Genomic DNA, 19,695 nt, shown 5'->3' on the forward strand with positions numbered 1-19,695 from the left:
AAGTTATTAATATGAGAATCAATAGACGAGTTATTGCACATCTAGGTTGCTGAAATTATTTGAGTGTATCTAGTGCCCTTTTCTCATATTCTGATTTATTCATTTATTTTTGTTTATTTATTTAAAATTATGCTCAATTAGTTTGTTGAAAATACGGTGCGCATGCGCGATTTAACTGTTCCCTATCGCTCCTGTTGTAGCCGGCCGGTTGTCCCAGAAAGCTGAGAGCGGCGGCCTGCTGTAAGAGCGTTGCCCTTTTAAGAGCGGCATCTTTCCACTCGATGCGTGACGTCAGGACAGTAAGAACTCCAGCCCATCCTCCCTAACAATCCAGGCAATGGTTCTCACAGAGCCTCCACTTCAGGGGAGGTAGCTTTTTTTTTTAAAACAGCGAACCGCACATAAACAGTAGGCTAAAATGACTGAGCGTCCGGCGATCGCTTTGGATTAAAAGGGAAACTTTTTCGTTTTCTTTTTTTTCCTTATTTTTTTTCCTACAATGGCCGTAGACGCGAAAAAGTAACCAAAACATTAGCGAAAGCCTCAGATGTATGGACACTCGACAATGTGCACATCGACCTGAGACCTGCAGACTCTTTCCTTAAGTGCATCTCCCCTTTCTTTTAAAGAAGGCTCGTTTAAGTTCTACGTTTTATGACTTTTCTTGATTTTAATCCTTTTTGCGGTGTCCTGATTTTTCATTTTAATTTGAAGACGATGGCGGGGAAGATGGTTACACAAGGCACGGTAATTTTGCTTGTAACAGCCAACGTCGGATCTCTGTTCGAAGATGTAAGTACACAGTTGTCAGTTTTTCCTTTTGGAAGCTGGTTTGCTTGGGGTGAGGGCTCGCCGGGTCCGTGTGACTTTAAAACTTTATTGGGAGTTTGTAATGACAGGAGACGCAGTGGATCCAAATGCCTGCCCCTTTCTGTGTTTATTATAAGCCGCGTGTTTGCACTTAGGTAACGATCTGAAAAAACGCAAGTTGTAATGCAAACGGTGGGCGCTATCAATGATTGCACTCGTGCTGTCACTCCTCGATAAAATGTTGCCTCAGGTTAGATTTCTGCAACATATGACAGTCAAGAGAAGGCCTGATATCCGTAAACCGCAGGGGGGAGGTTGTATCAGTAGGTTTTAAGATCCAGGTAGCGTATAACCAACCACTCTGCAAGCGCTGCGCATCACTTTGTTTTTTATTTATTGCCAGCTAAGAGTGCAGTGCACACAAGTTTAGCGGTTTTCAGCTGTGCCGCCCACGAGTGCGACTTGAGGCTCGTGTGTGCGGACGTGAAAATTGTAACTGTATGTTATTATAACGCGCTCACAGCCTGACTCGGACGTGATGTACGTTCTTGCGCTGCTGCCAAACGGTGTGAAGAATATGCCCGGCTGCTTGTATTCTTATAACGTCTTCCAGGGCCAGTTTATGATCGAATATTATTATTCGGTTGTTTCATGAGTACTGTGGGACGGCATTCTTCTGAATCGAGTGAAGGTCTGCCGTCCGCCCTGACAGATCTACATTCTTTTTTATCTCCTGCCGCCTCACGAATGTACGGCAGCCGTGTACGATGACAGATGTACATCACTGGTTGTTTTTAAACTTTGTTGTCCATGACGTTGTAAAGCGCTCCCTTTGAAAGGCACTATATACATATTTTACATCTGCATAAATGATAGGCGCATGTGCTAAACTTTATTACCATCTTGGGCATGTGATGCTTGTTTTTTAAAGTTTAACGTAGAAGACGTATATCGCTTATTTATGGCTGTTCTCTAGAGTGCGTAGCAAATTAATAACAGAATTCGATCGTGTCTTCAGAAAACGAATCGAACGACTAGTTAATGAATACATATGGACTTGTATATCGCTTTATAAAATATCGAGCCAATCTAGGAAGATGATGGTGCGGCTTTCAGTCGCCTCATTTTTCCATTAGCCTGAACTTTCCTTTTGCAAGAGGTGGCAAACATCTACTGTAATGTTATAACTGTCGCTGCACTTTCATGTGCCTAGTTGCAGTGTTTAGAAATAGGTAATCTGTGTGTTACCGTGCAGCAGTTGAACCTGTGCCATAAATATTCTGAGAAGTCTGAGTAAGCTGCATGTGACAAAAGCTGAAAAGAAAGAGTGACATCATTTATACAACTTTAAATTGCTCACTTGGTTTTTAATGTAAGCATAACTTTCTTCAATCAAGCAACACTGTCTGCGACTCTCGATTTTCAGAGCGGTGTTTTTTTCTTAGTTCGCCGGTATTGCATTTAGTTGCTTTACACTGTAATATTACAATAAAAGTAGTTAATATTGCAATATTTCTCAGATTTGGAAAGGATATACTTAGCTTTCCTGATAATCCACAATATGTCTCACTTCTGTTATCACAGGCATGAGCTGCCAAAGTGGATACAAAAAAAATGCTAAACTTTATATCTCCTGGTAGAACTGAGGAAATATTATATTTAAAACAAATGGCAGAAATAAGAAAAACATGGGCGGGGGTATTGTGAGAGAGATTCAGGGGTCAAGAATGAGAACGGCATAAATGGAAAATTGATGTTTTCCCTATAAACATAGGGAGAGTCGTTTGTGCTCTCAGGAGTGATCTGCAGATTATTTATTCATGTTTTCTGTTGGCACATTAATAAATGTTTTTTTTCTTCTCTTCAGTAAGCATTAATACAGTATGCTCACTACTCTTCCCTCTGAGGCCGATGTTTATATAAACCTTGCGGCGCTTGGTACTTTAGCCTTACTTCAGAAGCTTTTTTGATGTCTTGCTTTTGGTTAAGTTTTATGAAGGATTTCAGCCTTAGTTTTGGGACCTTTTCTTTGTATGAATGTCTTTATTTTAACCATATCATTATCTGTCTTCCGTTACTTTATTTATTATTTGTGACTTCTATTGTCGGATGCTTCTTTGTTTTTCTTTTTTTCAAACCATCCATTCAATGATATACTGTACAAAAGTTATCATTAGTTAATGCAAGTGATATATCAGTAACCACACCTGCCCACATACGTAATCTAATCTGAAGTGTGTAAACATTTTCAGTTTGTGTCTTCAAGCCTTTTTTTGGTTAGCTGCAAGATTCTGTTTTTATATAGAGATTTCAACATTAACATTTTAATTGCCTTTTTAATTAGCAGCAGGGCTAAACATTAAAAAGACCAGTTAATGTTTCAAGTTTTCAATCTGATAAAGTTAGCAGATCATTTGTTTTGTCTGCCTTGGTGTGTTATTTTCTCTGATCTATTGAAATACACAATATATTTTTTATAATTACTAATAATTTGAAGGACTTTGACACCGTTATTGCTCATTGTGTAAGAGTGGTTGGATCATCAAACATTAAACATATTTTTGAACAATATATAGTCTGGTTGAATATGTACATTTTAGTGTCCTTTGGTTTGAGATATATTGAAAAAAATGAGGCATAAAATGTACTCCTTCTTTAAACCTTTAAATATTTCTGGACAACATTATATACTAATTCTTATTAAACTACTAAAGTAGAGTTTGTTCAGATTTTTAAACATGTTGAATAAGCAGTGGGAATTTGATGTCCTTAAATCTTGGACCTGGTTGCAATAATTTAGCCAAGGTAGGAACCATCCCTGGACAGAATGAAAGTCGCATACACAAGGCCAATTTAGAGTTGTGGATCCACCTTAAGGCAAAAAAATAAAATAAATAAAAAATCTTGACGTTCATTCATTTACCAAACCTTAAACTTAAGCAAAGAGATGCCTTGCCCTTCATGGGATGCTGGACCATTACTCGGTGTCTTATTCCAGCTGTGCAATCCACCAGAATTAATGTCTTCTGGTTTTCATTTTCATTCTACTGATGAGGAAAGTATGCATCAGAAGCCTTCCAGTTATAATAGGAGCTGTTCCTTTTATTGTAGCCTGATTAGTACATGATTTGGGTTGCCTGGTGGTGCACCGTTTAGTGTGTCTGCCTCACTGCTCATCTAGGGTATTTCCATGTCTGGGTGGGGTTCTCAGATTTTATTTTTATTTTCAAAGATGTCTGTGTTACATTAATTGATAACTCAAAAGTGGCCAAGTATGAGTAAGAATGTGTGTGTGTCCATGAGTGTGCCCTGTCCAGTGTTTGTTCCAGAAAGGCTAGAAAATTGATAGGTGAATTGATCTGAACTCCTTGGCACTCAGATTTGGTAAGTCATTCATGTTAGGAACGTGTGCCAGTTTGTGTTGAGGGGTATTTGGCATTGACTGGGCCACTGAAGGTCTGAATATTTTGATTATTTTCTTTTTTTAGCTGTCTGTAGCATCAGAATATTGTAGCAGTTATATGAAAAAAATAAATAAACCCAGTCTTCTTGCGTGTCAGGTTGTAGTGTAAATCCAGCTTTTATGGTTGAATAGCATTTGGTGTATATCAAGCCAGTGTGTAACACGCAAATTGGGATCTTGTATAATGGAGCACATTATGAATTAAATCAGCAGAACGCATTCACAGTCTTAGAGGGACACAGTGGCTGCAGTGCGGCTATCATTTAACTCTTACGTAGCTTTTTTCATTTTTCTTTATTTACTCTGTCCATTTTGAATGATTCTGCACTGTATTATTTTAACTCTTTCTGTAGAAAGTTTGAAACTTTAGAACCACAATGCATCTAATAGCTTTGTAATATTTACAGTTTTCTTTAATTTATATAGTATTCTCACAAAATTTAAATCATGTTGGGTTGTGAGAGCAAGTGGCTTTTATGAAAGAGTTAACTATATCTTCTAAAATTCTTTCAGTAATATTAAAAGAACTTTTAAAAATGAATCAGAGATGTAGATTTGTATACTAAAATTCCAACTCACATATCCAAATTTTGTCTGAAACACAAATGTAGGGTTTTCCTGAGCCATCATCAGTAAGAACACTGACTGACCAAAGATTTCAGTAAGTGATTTGAATTGGCCCGACTGAGGGGAAATCTTCTGTCACTACAGCGTTATTAGAATAGGCTAAGCAGCTCTTCATTAAAGAGCTTGCGTCTTTTTTGTATTAAAATACATTTTCATTTAAAATGTCTTCTTGAAAAGCTTAGAACAATAATACCTTGCATTGTATGAAAAATATTTGTGCTTTGTATTAAAAGTCATAATACCAAAACGACTTGAGGATGTATATCCTGAAACTTGAACCGAGTCTCCGCCAAGATTAATTTCTGGCCACTGTTGTTACACGAATTGAGATTTAGATAGTTCCAATAAAACCTTTTTAATTCTATACATATGTTTCCACAATATGTCTCTTTTAGACTTTTACTTTATCTGTCTTTTCATAGCAGAGCTTTTCTTACTGAAGCACATCCTATGTTGGAATTTCAAGAGTGACTTTTACAAGTTTAGTATGTGAGGAATGACATCAAAGCATGCTGATTGTTCTGTAACACATGCAACATTCAGTGTCTTCTAATATCATAAACACATTTCTTTAGGGGTGGCAAGGTGGTGCAGTGGTAGGAAACCAGGGTTCACATCTAGGGTCCTCCCCGTGTGGAGCTTGGATGTTCTCCCCATGTCTGTGTGGGTTTCCTCCCACTATCTAGAGACGTGCATGTAAGCGAATTGCCAATGCCATATTGGCCCAAGTGTGTGTATTTGACAGGACAATATTCCTGCCTTGTGCTCTGTGCTAGCAGGGATAGGCTTCTGCACTGTCTTACGTGACATTTTTGTCAAATGCTGCTTGTTCTTGTTAGGCAGGTGTTTTGAAGATTTTCAGTCATTTGCCAGTGTTGTTTCTATGCAATTGTTCATTACTCTTGGATAACTGTTGGCTTAATGTTTCTCTTTCTTCAGTCAAAGTTGAGATAAGAGAAAACACTAATGATGGCTTTTAGTAGTTTTTTTTTTTTTGATGTTTATAACATCTTTTTATATCCGTGACTAAAAACTGAGCAGCAGCAAGTAGAAGGTATAATACAGACCCCAGACAGCCGTCACTAAGATTCTGCTGTCCTTTCCGAAAATGAGAAGTACCCTGCTTTTCACCTCCAGCATTTTCTTGGGACCAGCCCGTTTCCTTCATGCTCTCCAGATGGACCTTCCTGTCGTGCTTCAGAAAAGTTCATGACTTAAGCCTGTGTGGCCCAGTTTGTATTGTCTTTGTCTTTGTATTTGTATTTGTATTGACAGAGCAGCTACATACAGGGCTGATGTTGGGTGGATTCTCCATCTGTACTGATTTTTTTTTTTTTTTTTGAACCCACTGTTTTGGCTCTGCAGTAGAGAGCTGTTTCCTCTAGTGACTCCTCTGTTTCTAGAGTATTGTTAGGATATCTTAAAAATGTAAACAACTTAATAAACACATTTACATTATGTATGAACCCAGGTTAAGTTTATGAATTTAATAAACATATATTGTCCAGGCATTATAGGTGGAGTGCACCAAACAATTACAGTATATATTTTATGTTTTCTTTTAAGCTCAGAAGGCAATTTTATTGTACTTGCCTGCTATGTAACTTACACTCAAACATGTACTGTACTGCCTCCAATGAAATTTAAGAATTGTAAATAAAATATTTGTCTTCTTGTTATTTAATTGCACCAAAGACTGATTGCTATGAATATGTACATGTTTTAGTTCTTTTCTTCTGGTGTAGTTTGTTAATAGATCTGTTCTTATTGCAAAATTTCACAAATTGTTAATTTTGGTAACAGGTTCATTTTTAGTTTCATACAAGGATTTTTTCCCATATGCTGTTTTGCTGGCAGTTGTTGGGGAGGGAAAAAAGTTGTAGCAGACTTCAAAGCATAAATGTATGTGGGCAAAAGCTAATGTTTCAGACAATATGTACCGTGAAGGAGGTATTTGTCCCTATTCTTTTTCTCAACATTGCTGCATATTTTTTTTGTAATGTGAATGTTGACGTTTTTTTTTTTCAAAATCAATTATTAGATTAGAGGAATGCTGTCTGAATATACTGTATAAATAAAAGCCTAAACAGTTTAAAAAAAATCATCATGCGAAAGTTAACTACTCTGATAACTGTTTGCACACTGGTAGCAGCAATACTTCCAACCAGATCTTTCTTGTATTTGTAGTTACGTTTCTCAGGGCACTGTTGGGAGTGCTGGCCCATTCCTCCTTGGTAGAATGGCATCCATTTAGTATTATGAACTGCTCATTCCAGTGCCCAGTACGTCTTGATTCAATTTAAATACGGACTTTGACTACCCATTCCAAAAGTATGAATTTCATTTTCTTCAATCTAACATAGACTTGCTTAAGAGTTCCAGATCTTTGTCCCTTTCTATAGCGTAGATAGGCTTCAGTGCCAGCTCTTGGACAGATGACCTGAAGAAGTCTCTGCTTTAGGAAAGAATACATTGCTCTCTTCATATTGGAAAGTCATCCATGTCCTGCTGCCTATGGAAGAATATTTTAGACAAAGTTAAATAAATTTGAAAATAAATGCATTGTGAAATTTGACAGTATAAAACACATAATGGTGCATGAGTATAAATAATTAAATGTGTCATGAAATATATGTATATTTTGTCTATTTTGTTATGTTATGTATTTAATTGTTTCTTCTTTTATTTACTTCATTTACCCCGCATGCAACCTGAAATATTTCTTGAAGTGAAAACTGTCATTTTTGCCTGTCAGAGCGAGAGGGTGCACTGTAGCAAGTCAAGTCAAGTGAAGTTGGGGAGCATGACGCAGCAATTCGGGATCCCGGTTTGCAAACCCCCCAGGCAGACGCACGGTCCAGTCCCACCCTCCGGAAATCGCCCTCTATCTGCCACAGCCAGGTGTTATGTGGGTGACCCCTTGGCCTGGTCCAGCCACTGGGGTCCCTAACAATGAGGATCTTACGAGCCGGATCACCCTCTGGGAAAGGTGCCACATGGCCGTAGTACCGTAACTGACACTCCCTTACAATGTCAATGCAGGTAATGTGCATCATTTGGGACTCCATTAGCAACCACTCATTCAACACAAAGTCAAACCAACGACGGTACCCAAGGATTTTCCGGAGAGACACAGTACCAAAGGAGTCCAGTCTTCGTCTCAGGTCACTGGATAGCATCCATGTCTTGCAACCATATAGCAAGACAGGAAGCACCAGGACTCTAAAGTCTTGGACCTTCGTCCTTTTGCATAGATATCGGGAGCGCCACACACCCCTTTCCAGCGACCTCATGACCCCCCCATGCTCTCCCAATCTGCCTACTGACTTCATAGGAAGAGTCACCAGAGACATGAATGTCACTGCCAAAGTAAGTAAAACCCCTCAACAAGGTCAACACTCTCTCCGCAAACAGACACACTGCTGATGGCTGTGCCCAAGAGGTCATTAAAGGCCTGGATCTTGGTTTTTACCTAGGATACTCGCAAGCCCAGACACTCAGACTCCTCACTCAGTCTCTCGAGCGCCACAATCAGAGCCTCCATTGACTCCGCGAACATCACAGCATCGTCAGCAAAGTCAAGATCCGTGAATCTTTCTTCACCAACAGATGTCCCACAGCCGCTGGACCCCACGACCTTGCCCAACACCCAGTCCATACAAGCATTGAACAGGGTAGGAGCAAGAACACACCCCTGACGAACTGTAGCAAGAACTGTTTTTAATTGGTGAATCATTGGTAAAATGCAATTGGAAAGTTGTGACTGTGTACTGTTTTGCAGGCTGTACTTGAATGCATTTATGAGTAAAAGAAAAAGATGTGTGAAATTACTCTACAAAGTGGCTAGTTAATTCAAGAAGCTCCGAATTCTTTATCTGAGGTCTGCATCTGAAGTGTCTGCTTTAAATATAGCACATTATGGCATTATGCTGAAGATTCACCAATGCAAAATCAGAATTTATTAGAACCCATCCTTTCAAGTTTTCGTTCTTGAAAATGACAGTTTTCAATTCAAGGTTTATTTCAGGTTGTGTGCAGTGTTACTAAAGTAAATAAAGAAATAATTAAAAGCCTAAAGAAATAAGCACTAAATGATATATTTAATTATTTATGCTCATGTATCATTTTGTTATTTATTTATTGTTACATTTCAAAAAATGTTTGTTTGCATATTTATTTATAAAATCTTGTCTGAAATATTCCTTCATGATTACTGCTACTGCCACCACACTTACAAGATGGTACAAGGTTGTTGTTGTCATATATACAGTACAGGCCAAAAGTTTGGACACACCTCCTCATTCAGTGTGTTTTCTTTATTTTCATGACCATTTACATTGGTAGATTCTCACTGAAGGCATCAAAACTATGAATGAACACATGTGGAGTTATGAACTTAACAAAAAAGGTGAAATAACTGAAAACATGTTTTATATTCTAGTTTCTTCAAAATAGCCACCCTTTGCTCTGATTACTGCTTTGCACACTCTTGGCATTCTCTCGATGAGCTTCAACAGGTAGTCACCTGAAATGGTTTTCCAGCAGTCTTGAAGTGTTTAGCACTTGTTGGCCCCTTTGCCTTCACTCTGTTATTTTGAAGAAACTAGAATATAAAACATGTTTTCAGTTATTTCACCTTTTTTTGTTAAGTACATAACTCCACATGTGTTCATTCATAGTTTTGATGCCTTCAGTGAGAATCTACCAATGTAAATGGTCATGAAAATAAAGAAAACACATTGAATGAGGAGGTGTGTCCAAACTTTTGGCCTGTACTGTATATTCACTTTTCTTTAATAATGAAAGCCATGCTGGCTAACAGTTATGTTTGACTCAACTATGCATAGAACACTGATTCAGAACCCTTAAAGTCAGATTGTTCTTTTTGTCAAACGTCAAGCATGTGTTCATGTTATTAGTGTTCCATCTTTGGTGCTTTGCCATTGACCCCTTCCCCCCCCAACCACTTTCATTAATTCATTTTTCAGCATTTATCCGGGACCAAGTTGTTAGAACAATAGTCTTAGTAGTGAAGCCCATACATCTTTTTCCCTAGCCACACTTGCCAACGTTCTGTTAGATCCTAAGGTGTTCCCAGGCCATCCTCCCAGCAAGCCCTGGGCCTTCCCCGGGGTCTCCTCCCGGCTGGTTGTGTCTGTAAAACCTCCACAGGAAGGTGTCCGGGAAGCATCTGTATCAGATGCATGAGCAGTCTAAATTGGATTCTCTTGTTGCGGTGGGTCAATGAGTGACTCTACCTAAAGCTTCCTTCAGACATTTGTGCTTCTTTCGGTCATTACTCAAAGCTCATGACCATAGGTGATGGTAGGGATGTAGATCAATTGGTAAGTCGAGAGCCTTGCCTTCTTTACCACTTTGAATCGGTATATGCTGTTGCTGCCCCAATCAGTCTGTCAGTCTCACCATTCCTTGAACAAGACCTTGAATAAAATACTTAATTTCCTCCACTTCAGGCAGCAACTTACCTTCCACTCAGAGAGGACAGTCCATCTTTTTCCTACTGAGGACCATGGCATAAGATTTGGAGGTGCTGATCCTTATCCCTGCTGCTTCACATTTGGTTGCAAACTGTGCCAATGTGTGCTGGAGTTTACAGTCTGGTGAAGCCAACATGACCACTTTGTCTGTAAAAGCAGTGACGCAATTCTGCATCTGCTGAACTGGACATCTTCCCCTCCATGAAGATCATAAACGGGACAGGAAAGAAAGTTCAGCCCTGGCTGGGCGCCCCGTACTCAATGATAACAGTGCTGGTGTTTTTCTGAGTTTGCAGACACAGCTCTCATTGTGATTATACAGGGACCGATATTAGGAGTCCCGGAACCCAGTACTCTCCCAGCACCCCCCACAGAATCCCTCAACACAGTAATTTGCTGTCTCTGAGTTCCCAAAGCACATGTAGATTGATTGGGCGTTCTTCCTTGTCCCTTTCTAGGATCCTCGAGGGTAAAGAACAGGTAGATTATTCCACAACCTAGACGGAATCCACATTGCTGCACCTGGACCTGAGGTTTCAGGTCTGCAGAGTCTTCTTTCCAGTACCCTGGCGAAAACTTTTCCAGGGAAGCCGAAGAATGTTATCCCCTGATAGTTTGAGCGTACCCTTCAAATATCAAGGGGGGCCTCCTTCCCGGTTTGCCAGACCAGGGGCACTGCTCCTGATGACAATGCAACATTGAAAAGGTGTGTCAACCATGACAGCCCAATAATGTCCAGAGCCTTCAACATTTCTGCCAGGATCTCAACCACCCCAGGGTCTTGACACTGCAGAGTTGCTTAACTAACTCCGTGACCTCCCTCAGAGAAATTGTCATTGTTCCCTCATCAAATTCTCTCTTTGCCTTCTTCAATGTGGGTGTGTCCGTCAGGTTCAGGAGCTCTTCAAAGTGTTCCTTCCACTGATGGACTACATCCTCAGTCTGGATCAACATTTCTCCACGCTTGCTGAGAACAGCCTGGGTGAAGCCTTACCTTGCCCTTCTGAGCTGCCTGATAGTTTGCCAGAACCTCGTTTAGCCAGATTAATATTTGCTTCCCATGGTCTCTCCGAACTCTTCCCACATTTGTGTTTGTTTCCCTGACTGCCAAGGCCACAGCCTTTTGGCCTGTTGGTACCTTTCTGCTGGTTCAGGAGTCTTCTATGCTAACCATACATGGAAGGCTGCTTCTTTCAGCTTGATTGCATCCTTCACCTCTGATAACCACCATTGGGTCATTGGATTGGCACCTATGGCCTTCAGGCCGCTGCTTTTGATAGCCATTTCCACAATAAGATGCTTTGAAAAAGGTCCATTAGTACTCAATGTACCAAGCTTCCCCTGGGATGCGGGAAAAGCTCTTTTGTACATGGGAGTTGAAAGTCTTCTTGACAGGAACTCCTCAGACACTCCCAGTTCACCATTAGTGCTGACTTGGGCTTTTCAGGTCTGTTCAGGTGCTTTTATCACCATCTGACCTAACTCTCCACCAGGTGGTGATCAGTTGGCAGCAGTGCCCCTCTCTTCACCCAGTGTCCAGAACATATGGCTGCAAAACTGATGGTACGATTATAAAATTGATCCTTGCTCTTTAGCCTAAGATGTTCTGATACCATGTACTGTTACAAGTACACTTTGTGTTTGAACCTGGTGCTTGTTAGGAACAAACCATGTCAAGCACAGAAATCCAATAACAAAACAGTAGTTGGGTTTATTGAAGTCACCCAGCAGAATTATGGAGTCCCCAACTGGGACTCATTCCAGAATTCAGTCCAGACACTGTAAGGAGACTTGGTACACGGAGCTGCCACTTAGTGCCACTTGGTGCATAAGCAGATATGGCAGTTTGAGTTCTTATCTTTGCACCCTTCAGCAGCACAGAAGCAGCCCTCTCGTTCTCCATGGCATTGACCAGGCAGTGGCTCAGTAAGAAGCCCACTCCCGTCCGACACCTTTTCCCCTGGGCAACTCCAGAGTAAAGGCGAACCCAGCGAGTGGGTGGATATGAGCCCATGCATATCTAGTTGGTAATCCTCCAGCTCACATTCCAACTGTGGCTCCTTCCCCACAAGAGAGGTGACATTCCACATCCCAAGAGTCAGTTTATGTGTCTGGGTTCCAGTCTGCCAAGACATCTGCATTTGACAGCTGCCCAGGTCACATCACATCTGGCCCCTATTCCTCTTGAAGGTGGTGGGCTCGCAGTTGAGGTCAGGCCTTTGGTCATTGTTGTGATGTAGGATTTTGCATATAACTTGATAAATGTTTTGTATGTCTTTATTTATAATTTAGGCAAACCAAGTGGTGAGAGGTATTCATGTTTGCCTTCCCCATCCCCTTTTTACGACTGTCTCTTTGTAATTTTATGACAGGATTTGGGGGGATGTGTCTTAAACCAGTTTGATCCCCCACACAAAGCCAGGTTAGCTTAATATATGGTCTTGGGGGGGTTGAGGTGTTAAATGTACTATTTCTCCCATTGGTCTGAGGTATGGCTGTTTGGAATTGGCTTGTCTCAGAGGCCTTCAAGTACCATGATGTCCTATTGGTTCTAGGAATTGGAGAGAACATCTATAAATGTACTTGCTCAACCACATTCTCTCTCTGACCCACATATGATGAAGAAGCATCTCTCTGACTGACCCACCTATGATGATGAAGACAACACAATGAAGAGCACAGCTCAGCAGCCATATTGAACAGACATGTGGCTGAAAGCTGAGCACCAACGATGCCTTAACTAGAGACATTTTAAGTAACTGCAAGTCTGTGTGCCACCTGAATTACACATCACCATTTTATCAGGTTGTATGGTTGCCAATATTCAAATGTACTTTGCATTTTGTTATTATTTATGAATATTATCAGTAATACATTATTTTATGTGTAACTTAACTCCTGCTTGTCTTTTACTACATCTAATTGCCTGAGGTTATAGATATAGAAGGGAAGGTGGGGATAAGTTATATACAGTGGTAAGTCTGTGAGATTAGGTATTCTAAGGCTACATATTAATAATACAATAGGGGACAGTAGAGCAATATATATATTACTCTACCAAGATAAAACAATTGGCGTAGTCGGCAGGATTTTGGGGTAACCAAGTTTTGCACCCTGTTTGCAAATACTGTTTTGATGTATGTGTTTGTTTATGTATGTGAATTTAAGGGCACCCAGTGTACAAATGCAGTGGAAGTAAAACTTTGTTTGGTTGCTGAATGGAATATAACCAACAAAGTGTAGAGACTTCATGTGTGTCACAAGGACACCCGCATGTTTGTTAGTGCTGGTGGTAGTGAGTCCCTAATTAAAGTGCTAGGGAGTGGTGAAAGATGCATGCGTCATTCATACGGCATTTAAGTGGTTAAAGTGCTAGGGAGTGATGGGACATGCATTCGTCATTCATACGGTACTTATTCGTTTAGAATCTTTGTGTATGTATGTGTATGTTTGCTTACAGGGGCAAAAGTAGGCCAACCCATAACGAATTTGGCAAATTGTATTAGAGTAAATTGTAGACTTAGAAATGCCTAAGTTCATTTTAAAGTCAGCCATCTTCCAGTGGAGTGGCAGAGGAAGCAGGCTAAAGCTAGGAAACCTGTAGTTCAGGTAGAGAAAGCAGAAGCTGAGCTGAGTGTGCCACAAAATGGAAGGGGGCTGGAAGGAATAAAAGCAAGAAAACAGAGATCAGGTTTAAAGAAGACAGCTGCTGTTATAAGAGGTTTACTAGCTTGTATTATTGGTAATAAGGAAGATCATGATAAGGAAGAAAATAGCAAAGTGAATGAAAGTGAAAGTTATGGAATGTTGAGTGAGAGTTTTGAAAGATGTAACAGTTGGTGTGATAATTGTGAAGTGTTAGCATGTAGAACATCCGCTGCTAAAGTAGAAAGCAGTGAAAGAAGTGGAAAAAAGAGAAAACCACCCATGGTAAAAGTTAGGGCAACAGTAACCAGATCGGACTGGAACCTAAAACATGGGTGGGTGACTTACATGAGACAGATGAGTGCTCAGATAAAGAGTGGGAATGTGAGTGTGAGGAAAAGGAGAGAGATGAAAGGAAGGGAAAACAGCAAGGGTGTTTTCTTCCTTTATTCTCCACTGCACCACAATCTCCAAGTAATTCTGAGGCCTGTCCAGTATTTAAAGAGCATGCTACACTGATAGATATTTCACCACTGTTAGGAAAGGTAACCAGTGCTGCATTGAAATTTGATTTAGGACAAAGAGATCAGATAGAAGGCAGAGGAGCTGGTGAGTGTGAATGGCAATTGTTGACTAGAGGGCATGAACTGGATATTGGCTTAAGGATACTGAGTAAAGAAAGTGTGGAATTAAAACAAAGAACAATGGAAATGAAAGGAATTCAAGTGCTTGTGTGTGAAAGGTCTGAATGTGCTAGTGCAAGAATGGCTGAGTTGGAAAGAAAGTGCACCAGTTTAGGAGTTGGTTTGAATGGATCAGGACAAGCCAAAGAACAAAGGATGGGGATGGTGCAGCAGGAAGTTTTACAAGCTCAGGCAGGAAGCCAGGAATGCACAGGGGTGTGAAGGTCCTAACAGCTCTGCTAGGCCCAGCAGTAATTAAAAGCACACACACTTAGGTTCAGTAATTCGAAACCTGACTGACCAGTTGTTCAAAAAGACAGCCTATGACTCTCCATGCAATAAAATGGAGAAAAGTGAGCTGGTCTTTAGTAAAGAACACAGGTCAGTTTTAGCAGAAATGCTGGATTTAGAACTTGGGTTCTGGAGAGGCTTCAGTCCACACTTTCAGGTAGTAGTTACCATACAATAAAAAAAGGACACACAGGCAATGAAAAAAAAATAGAAGGGTAGCGCAGGAAGACAGGAAAGGGAAAACAGTTATTTCTGTTTCAATTTTCTGGCCTTTTGCAATAGTGCTACTTCTATTGTAAGGTTTTTATGGACTTTGGTTTGGTGCAGGTAATAAATAGTGAAGGCAATTAGCAGAGTAAAATCCATGCAGGAGATCGGGTTACCATTGGCACATTGGAGTGGCATGGCACTAGTGCCAAGCTGTTCCAATGAATGCCTGGAAGCAAAGTTTGAGTTTTGGCACCAGGTCGACAGCCAAGAAAATGAGATGGACAGAAACTGCTTTGTCACCTTCCATTTTGCAGACCTGCCTACATAGTGGAATGAAGAAAAGACAACACGTAAAGACTAAAGACAAAGACATGAAGAAGAACTGAAGAGACATCAAGAAAAGACACTTACTGGGGTTTAAGTGAGTAACAAGTCCACAAGTCATGCAATAATAATAGGACTAGTCACAATAGCTATAGTTTAAAAGGAAAGGTTTGTTCATTACTGCAGCAAATTTATATTCCAAGGGGTGGAAACTGAACAAACCAGTTAGGAATGCCAAAATAAGGGGATTATTTTGGGCTCATAAAGTATACATTCTGGGTATTAATTAATTAAGTGGGATAATTAATATAATTAATAATATTAAGGAAAATGTATACTAAGAAAATTGGTGAACTTTTCAGGAAAGCAGGTGCAGCTGGTACATTTGCAAGACATATGGGCTCCGATGTTTAGGTATAGTCTAATTGGGAAAATACGGAAGCCCTGCTGAGATTGTCGGCTATGGTGCAGGCACAGGACCAGTGGGCCAATTCTGAACCGAGGTGTTAGCACAATGAGTATGCATATGGTGAGCAAACAACTCTAGGGGTGGCCTACGGGGGGAATGATGAGAGTTGCAAAGCTTTGATGTCTCATGGTGGTGATGCCAGCCTATACTGGTAAAGGCTGATGGCAGTCAAGAGTTGCACCATGGGTAGGAAAGCACAAGAGGCAACTAAGTCAACCCCAAATGTGTGCAGAGGGGCCACAAATGTTGGTTTGTGAACAGTTTATGCAGTGGCACATGGGCTGTCACTTGGGCAGAAGTGGTTGTACTGGCACCTGTGGCATGTTACCTTTCAAATTTTGATGTTAATTGTACAGCTGCATATGCTTAAACAGATAGTTTGGGACAGGGGTCTAATTAGCAGTTAGACAGAGAACAAGTACAGATTAAAAATTCACACAATAGACTAAATTGTAGTGGGCTAGTTTAGTGGAAGGTGTGGACTTGTCTCATTTTGAACCACCAGATCTGATGACATATGAAGACTGCAGAAAGCTAAAGAAACAGTTGAGCAAGCTGGAGCAGATACAAGTCATCAGGAGCGCTTCCAAGTTCTTCAGATTGTCTTTGAAATAAAGAAGATATGTAATGGACAAATGGTCACGGACAACTTTTAACACTGGGAGAGCAAATACTGCAAATCAATGCACAAGTTATGCATCAGACTCTTGAAACAATTTAAAGACATTGTGTATAAAGACATTGTACAAAACATTCATCGGGGTGGAGTGTTGTGATGTAGGATTTTGCATATAACTTGATAAATGTTTTGTATGTCTTTATTTATAATTTAGGCAAACCAAGTGGTGAGAGGTATTCATGTTTGCCTTCCCCCCACCCCCCTTTTTACGACTGTCTCTTTGTAATTTTATGACAGGATTTGGGGGATGTGTCTTAAACCAGTTTGATCCCCCACACAAAGCCAGGTTAGCTTAATATATGGTCTTGGGGGGTTGAGGTGTTAAATGTACTATTTCTCCCATTGGTCTGAGGTATGGCTGTTTGGAATTGGCTTGTCTCAGAGGCCTTCAAGTACCATGATGTCCTATTGGTTCTAGGAATTGGAGAGAACATCTATAAATGTACTTGCTCAACCACATTCTCTCTCTCTGACCCACATATGATGAAGAAGCATCTCTCTCTGACTGACCCACATATGATGATGAAGACAACACATTGAAGAGCACAGCTCAGCAGCCATATTGAACAGACATGTGGCTGAAAGCTGAGCACCAACGATGCCTTAACTAGAGACATTTTAAGTAACTACAAGTCTGTGTGCCACCTGAATTACACATCACCATTTTATCAGGTTGTATGGTTGCCAATATTCAAATGTACTTTGCATTTTGTTATTATTTATGAATATTATCAGTAATACATTATTTTATGTGTAACTTAACTCCCGCTTGTCTTTTTACTACATCTAATTGCCTGAGGTTATAGATATAGAAGGGAAGGTGGGGATAAGTTATATACAGTGGTAAGTCTGTGAGATTAGGTATTCTAAGGCTACATATTAATAATACAATAGGGGACAGTAGAGCAATATATATATTACTCTACCAAGATAAAACAGTCATGAATCTAACTGCAGTATGGCTGAAACTCAGAGCTTATCTTTTAACAGACAGATTAGACTCCAAAAGCATTTTCCAGAATTTTTCAGAAATTTGTTTTCTTTGTGTGTAAATACAAAATAAAATAAACTCAAGGAAGGAATAATAAGAAACCTCTTTGAGTTCTAGTTACACACCTGTATTTAAGTTTCCCCAATGTCACAAATTCCTGTATTTCATTCATATTATTTGGACAACATTTGTCGAGCAGACCTCCATGATTACCTTGCATCCAAAAGCAGTACAACAATTAAGAAACTAGCATCAACTGCTCTCACTCGATTATTTGTCAGACTCAGCACACCAGTTGTTGTACTTTTGCAAAGCTCTGGACCCTGTCTGAAATAATTCTTGAAGGTCATTTGAAATGGAGAACTCTGAAGCTGACTGAACTGCTTATTTTATTGTTATTTTGGATGGAACGTAAAAGATGGATCAGTCTGCATTTATTCAGAATACCAGAGTAAGACCTGATTTTTATTTTTATTTTTCTTTTGGGTAGCTTTAGTGAAGTCCTTATTAAGAGAAGTATTCATGATTTGTTTTGAGTAGAAATAAAAGGTTTTACCAGTAATGTAGGAATTTTGTGTATAGAGTTATATATTGGAATAAAATATATTGTATAAAATGGGTGGTTCAATATTTAGGAAGGGCCAAAGTGTAATTGGCACAGCAAGGGATAGAGTGTATAGTGATAAAGACATTCTACTTTTTTTCCCCTTGAAACAGTTCAAGAAATGGAAAAATTAAAATGAGTCAATATTCATTATGTTACTGAAGACTAATGATGATAATAAGAGCCCAGTATTACTTTGCTAATATTAAAATAGGTGTACACATTTAAGAATTAATTTAGGATTTCCATGTTCTGTCCTCTAGTTTACCTGGTGGTTCAACAGGGCCAGGACATGACCCATAAGTGGGGCATAAGGAGTGAAGATTGCTGATATGTTTTTATATTTTGGAAAGAGAAAATGTGTTAGTTGTTAGGGACCAGGAATGTTAGTGGTCTGTAGAATGGCCTTGTGATCAGACAGATCAGGGTCACATGGCATCATGTTACTTAGGAGCAATCCAGACATACCAGCACAGCATATTAAATACAGAGTATGTCCACAAATGTTTGCAGTAAAATCTTTATGCTAACGCATATCATAGAAACTAAACAGCCAGTATCGTAGAAAGAAATCATCTGAAGATGTGTAGTGAGAACTTTTACCGTCCATCCATCTATCGATTTTTCATAACATACTTGATCCAAAGGGATTTGCATTCATGGATTTGCATCTTCCTTAATTCTGTTCACAGTTACAGTGAGTGATTAGCATGAATGTTACAACTACTAACAAGAAGTATAGACCCAGTAAAAGGGGTTCATTAGAGTCATTTAGAAAACTCGTATGATGACGCACTGACTAGTCCATTAATTAATACAGTATCTTGTTTAAACCAGAAGCTGGTCTCTATAATACATCAACTTAAGTGATGGCAAATTATCAATAGGACTTGGTCTGACAATCAAGTTTGAGCAGTAATTATAAGCCAACAAAACACAAAAGCTTTTAACATAATGGAAATGTGTTATGAAGCGATGATCAGAGTACAAAGGTGAACATACAAAGTTTAAGCACAGGCACCTTTTAAGGGAACTCTACATTAAGATGAGCCTTGAGTGTGAAACCAGATATTTAAGTAACCTAGTAACCTCTGTGAACTGTAACACACAATCTGCTGATAGCAGATGTACTTAACTTATACTTAACTCTTAAATCACAACTGGCCCTTTAACTATGTCTTCAACAATATGGTCATATGTGATCCTACAGGGTATTTCAATATTATGTTTGCAGAGAGATGCTTGCCCAGTAATTTTAGTATTTTTTTTTTTTTTAATTGAAGGCTCATAGCAATATATATTACTAGGAAAATACCCGCGCTTCACAGCGGCGAAGTACTGCCTTAAAATTTTTATTAAGAAGAAAATTAAACCTTTTTAAACTGAGGGAAAATATACCAA

The 19,695-nt window shown here is 39.6% G+C and overlaps 1 protein-coding gene across 1 annotated transcript in view; it reads left to right on the top strand.

The window, feature by feature from the left end:
• The first annotated feature begins 380 nt into the window (after window positions 1-380).
• The window catches only part of LOC120540065 (inositol polyphosphate-5-phosphatase A), a 542,509-nt gene continuing 523,194 nt past the window's right edge, over window positions 381-19,695 (top strand). Inside the window, exon 1 of the mRNA XM_039770535.1 lies at window positions 381-792. Coding sequence (XP_039626469.1) covers window positions 655-792 — 138 coding nt within the window. The 5' untranslated portion in view covers window positions 381-654. The remainder of the gene's footprint in view (window positions 793-19,695) is intronic.

The sequence above is a fragment of the Polypterus senegalus genome, chromosome 1 (genome assembly GCF_016835505.1).
Source record: "Polypterus senegalus isolate Bchr_013 chromosome 1, ASM1683550v1, whole genome shotgun sequence".
NCBI classification, from domain to species: Eukaryota; Metazoa; Chordata; class Cladistia; order Polypteriformes; family Polypteridae; genus Polypterus; species Polypterus senegalus.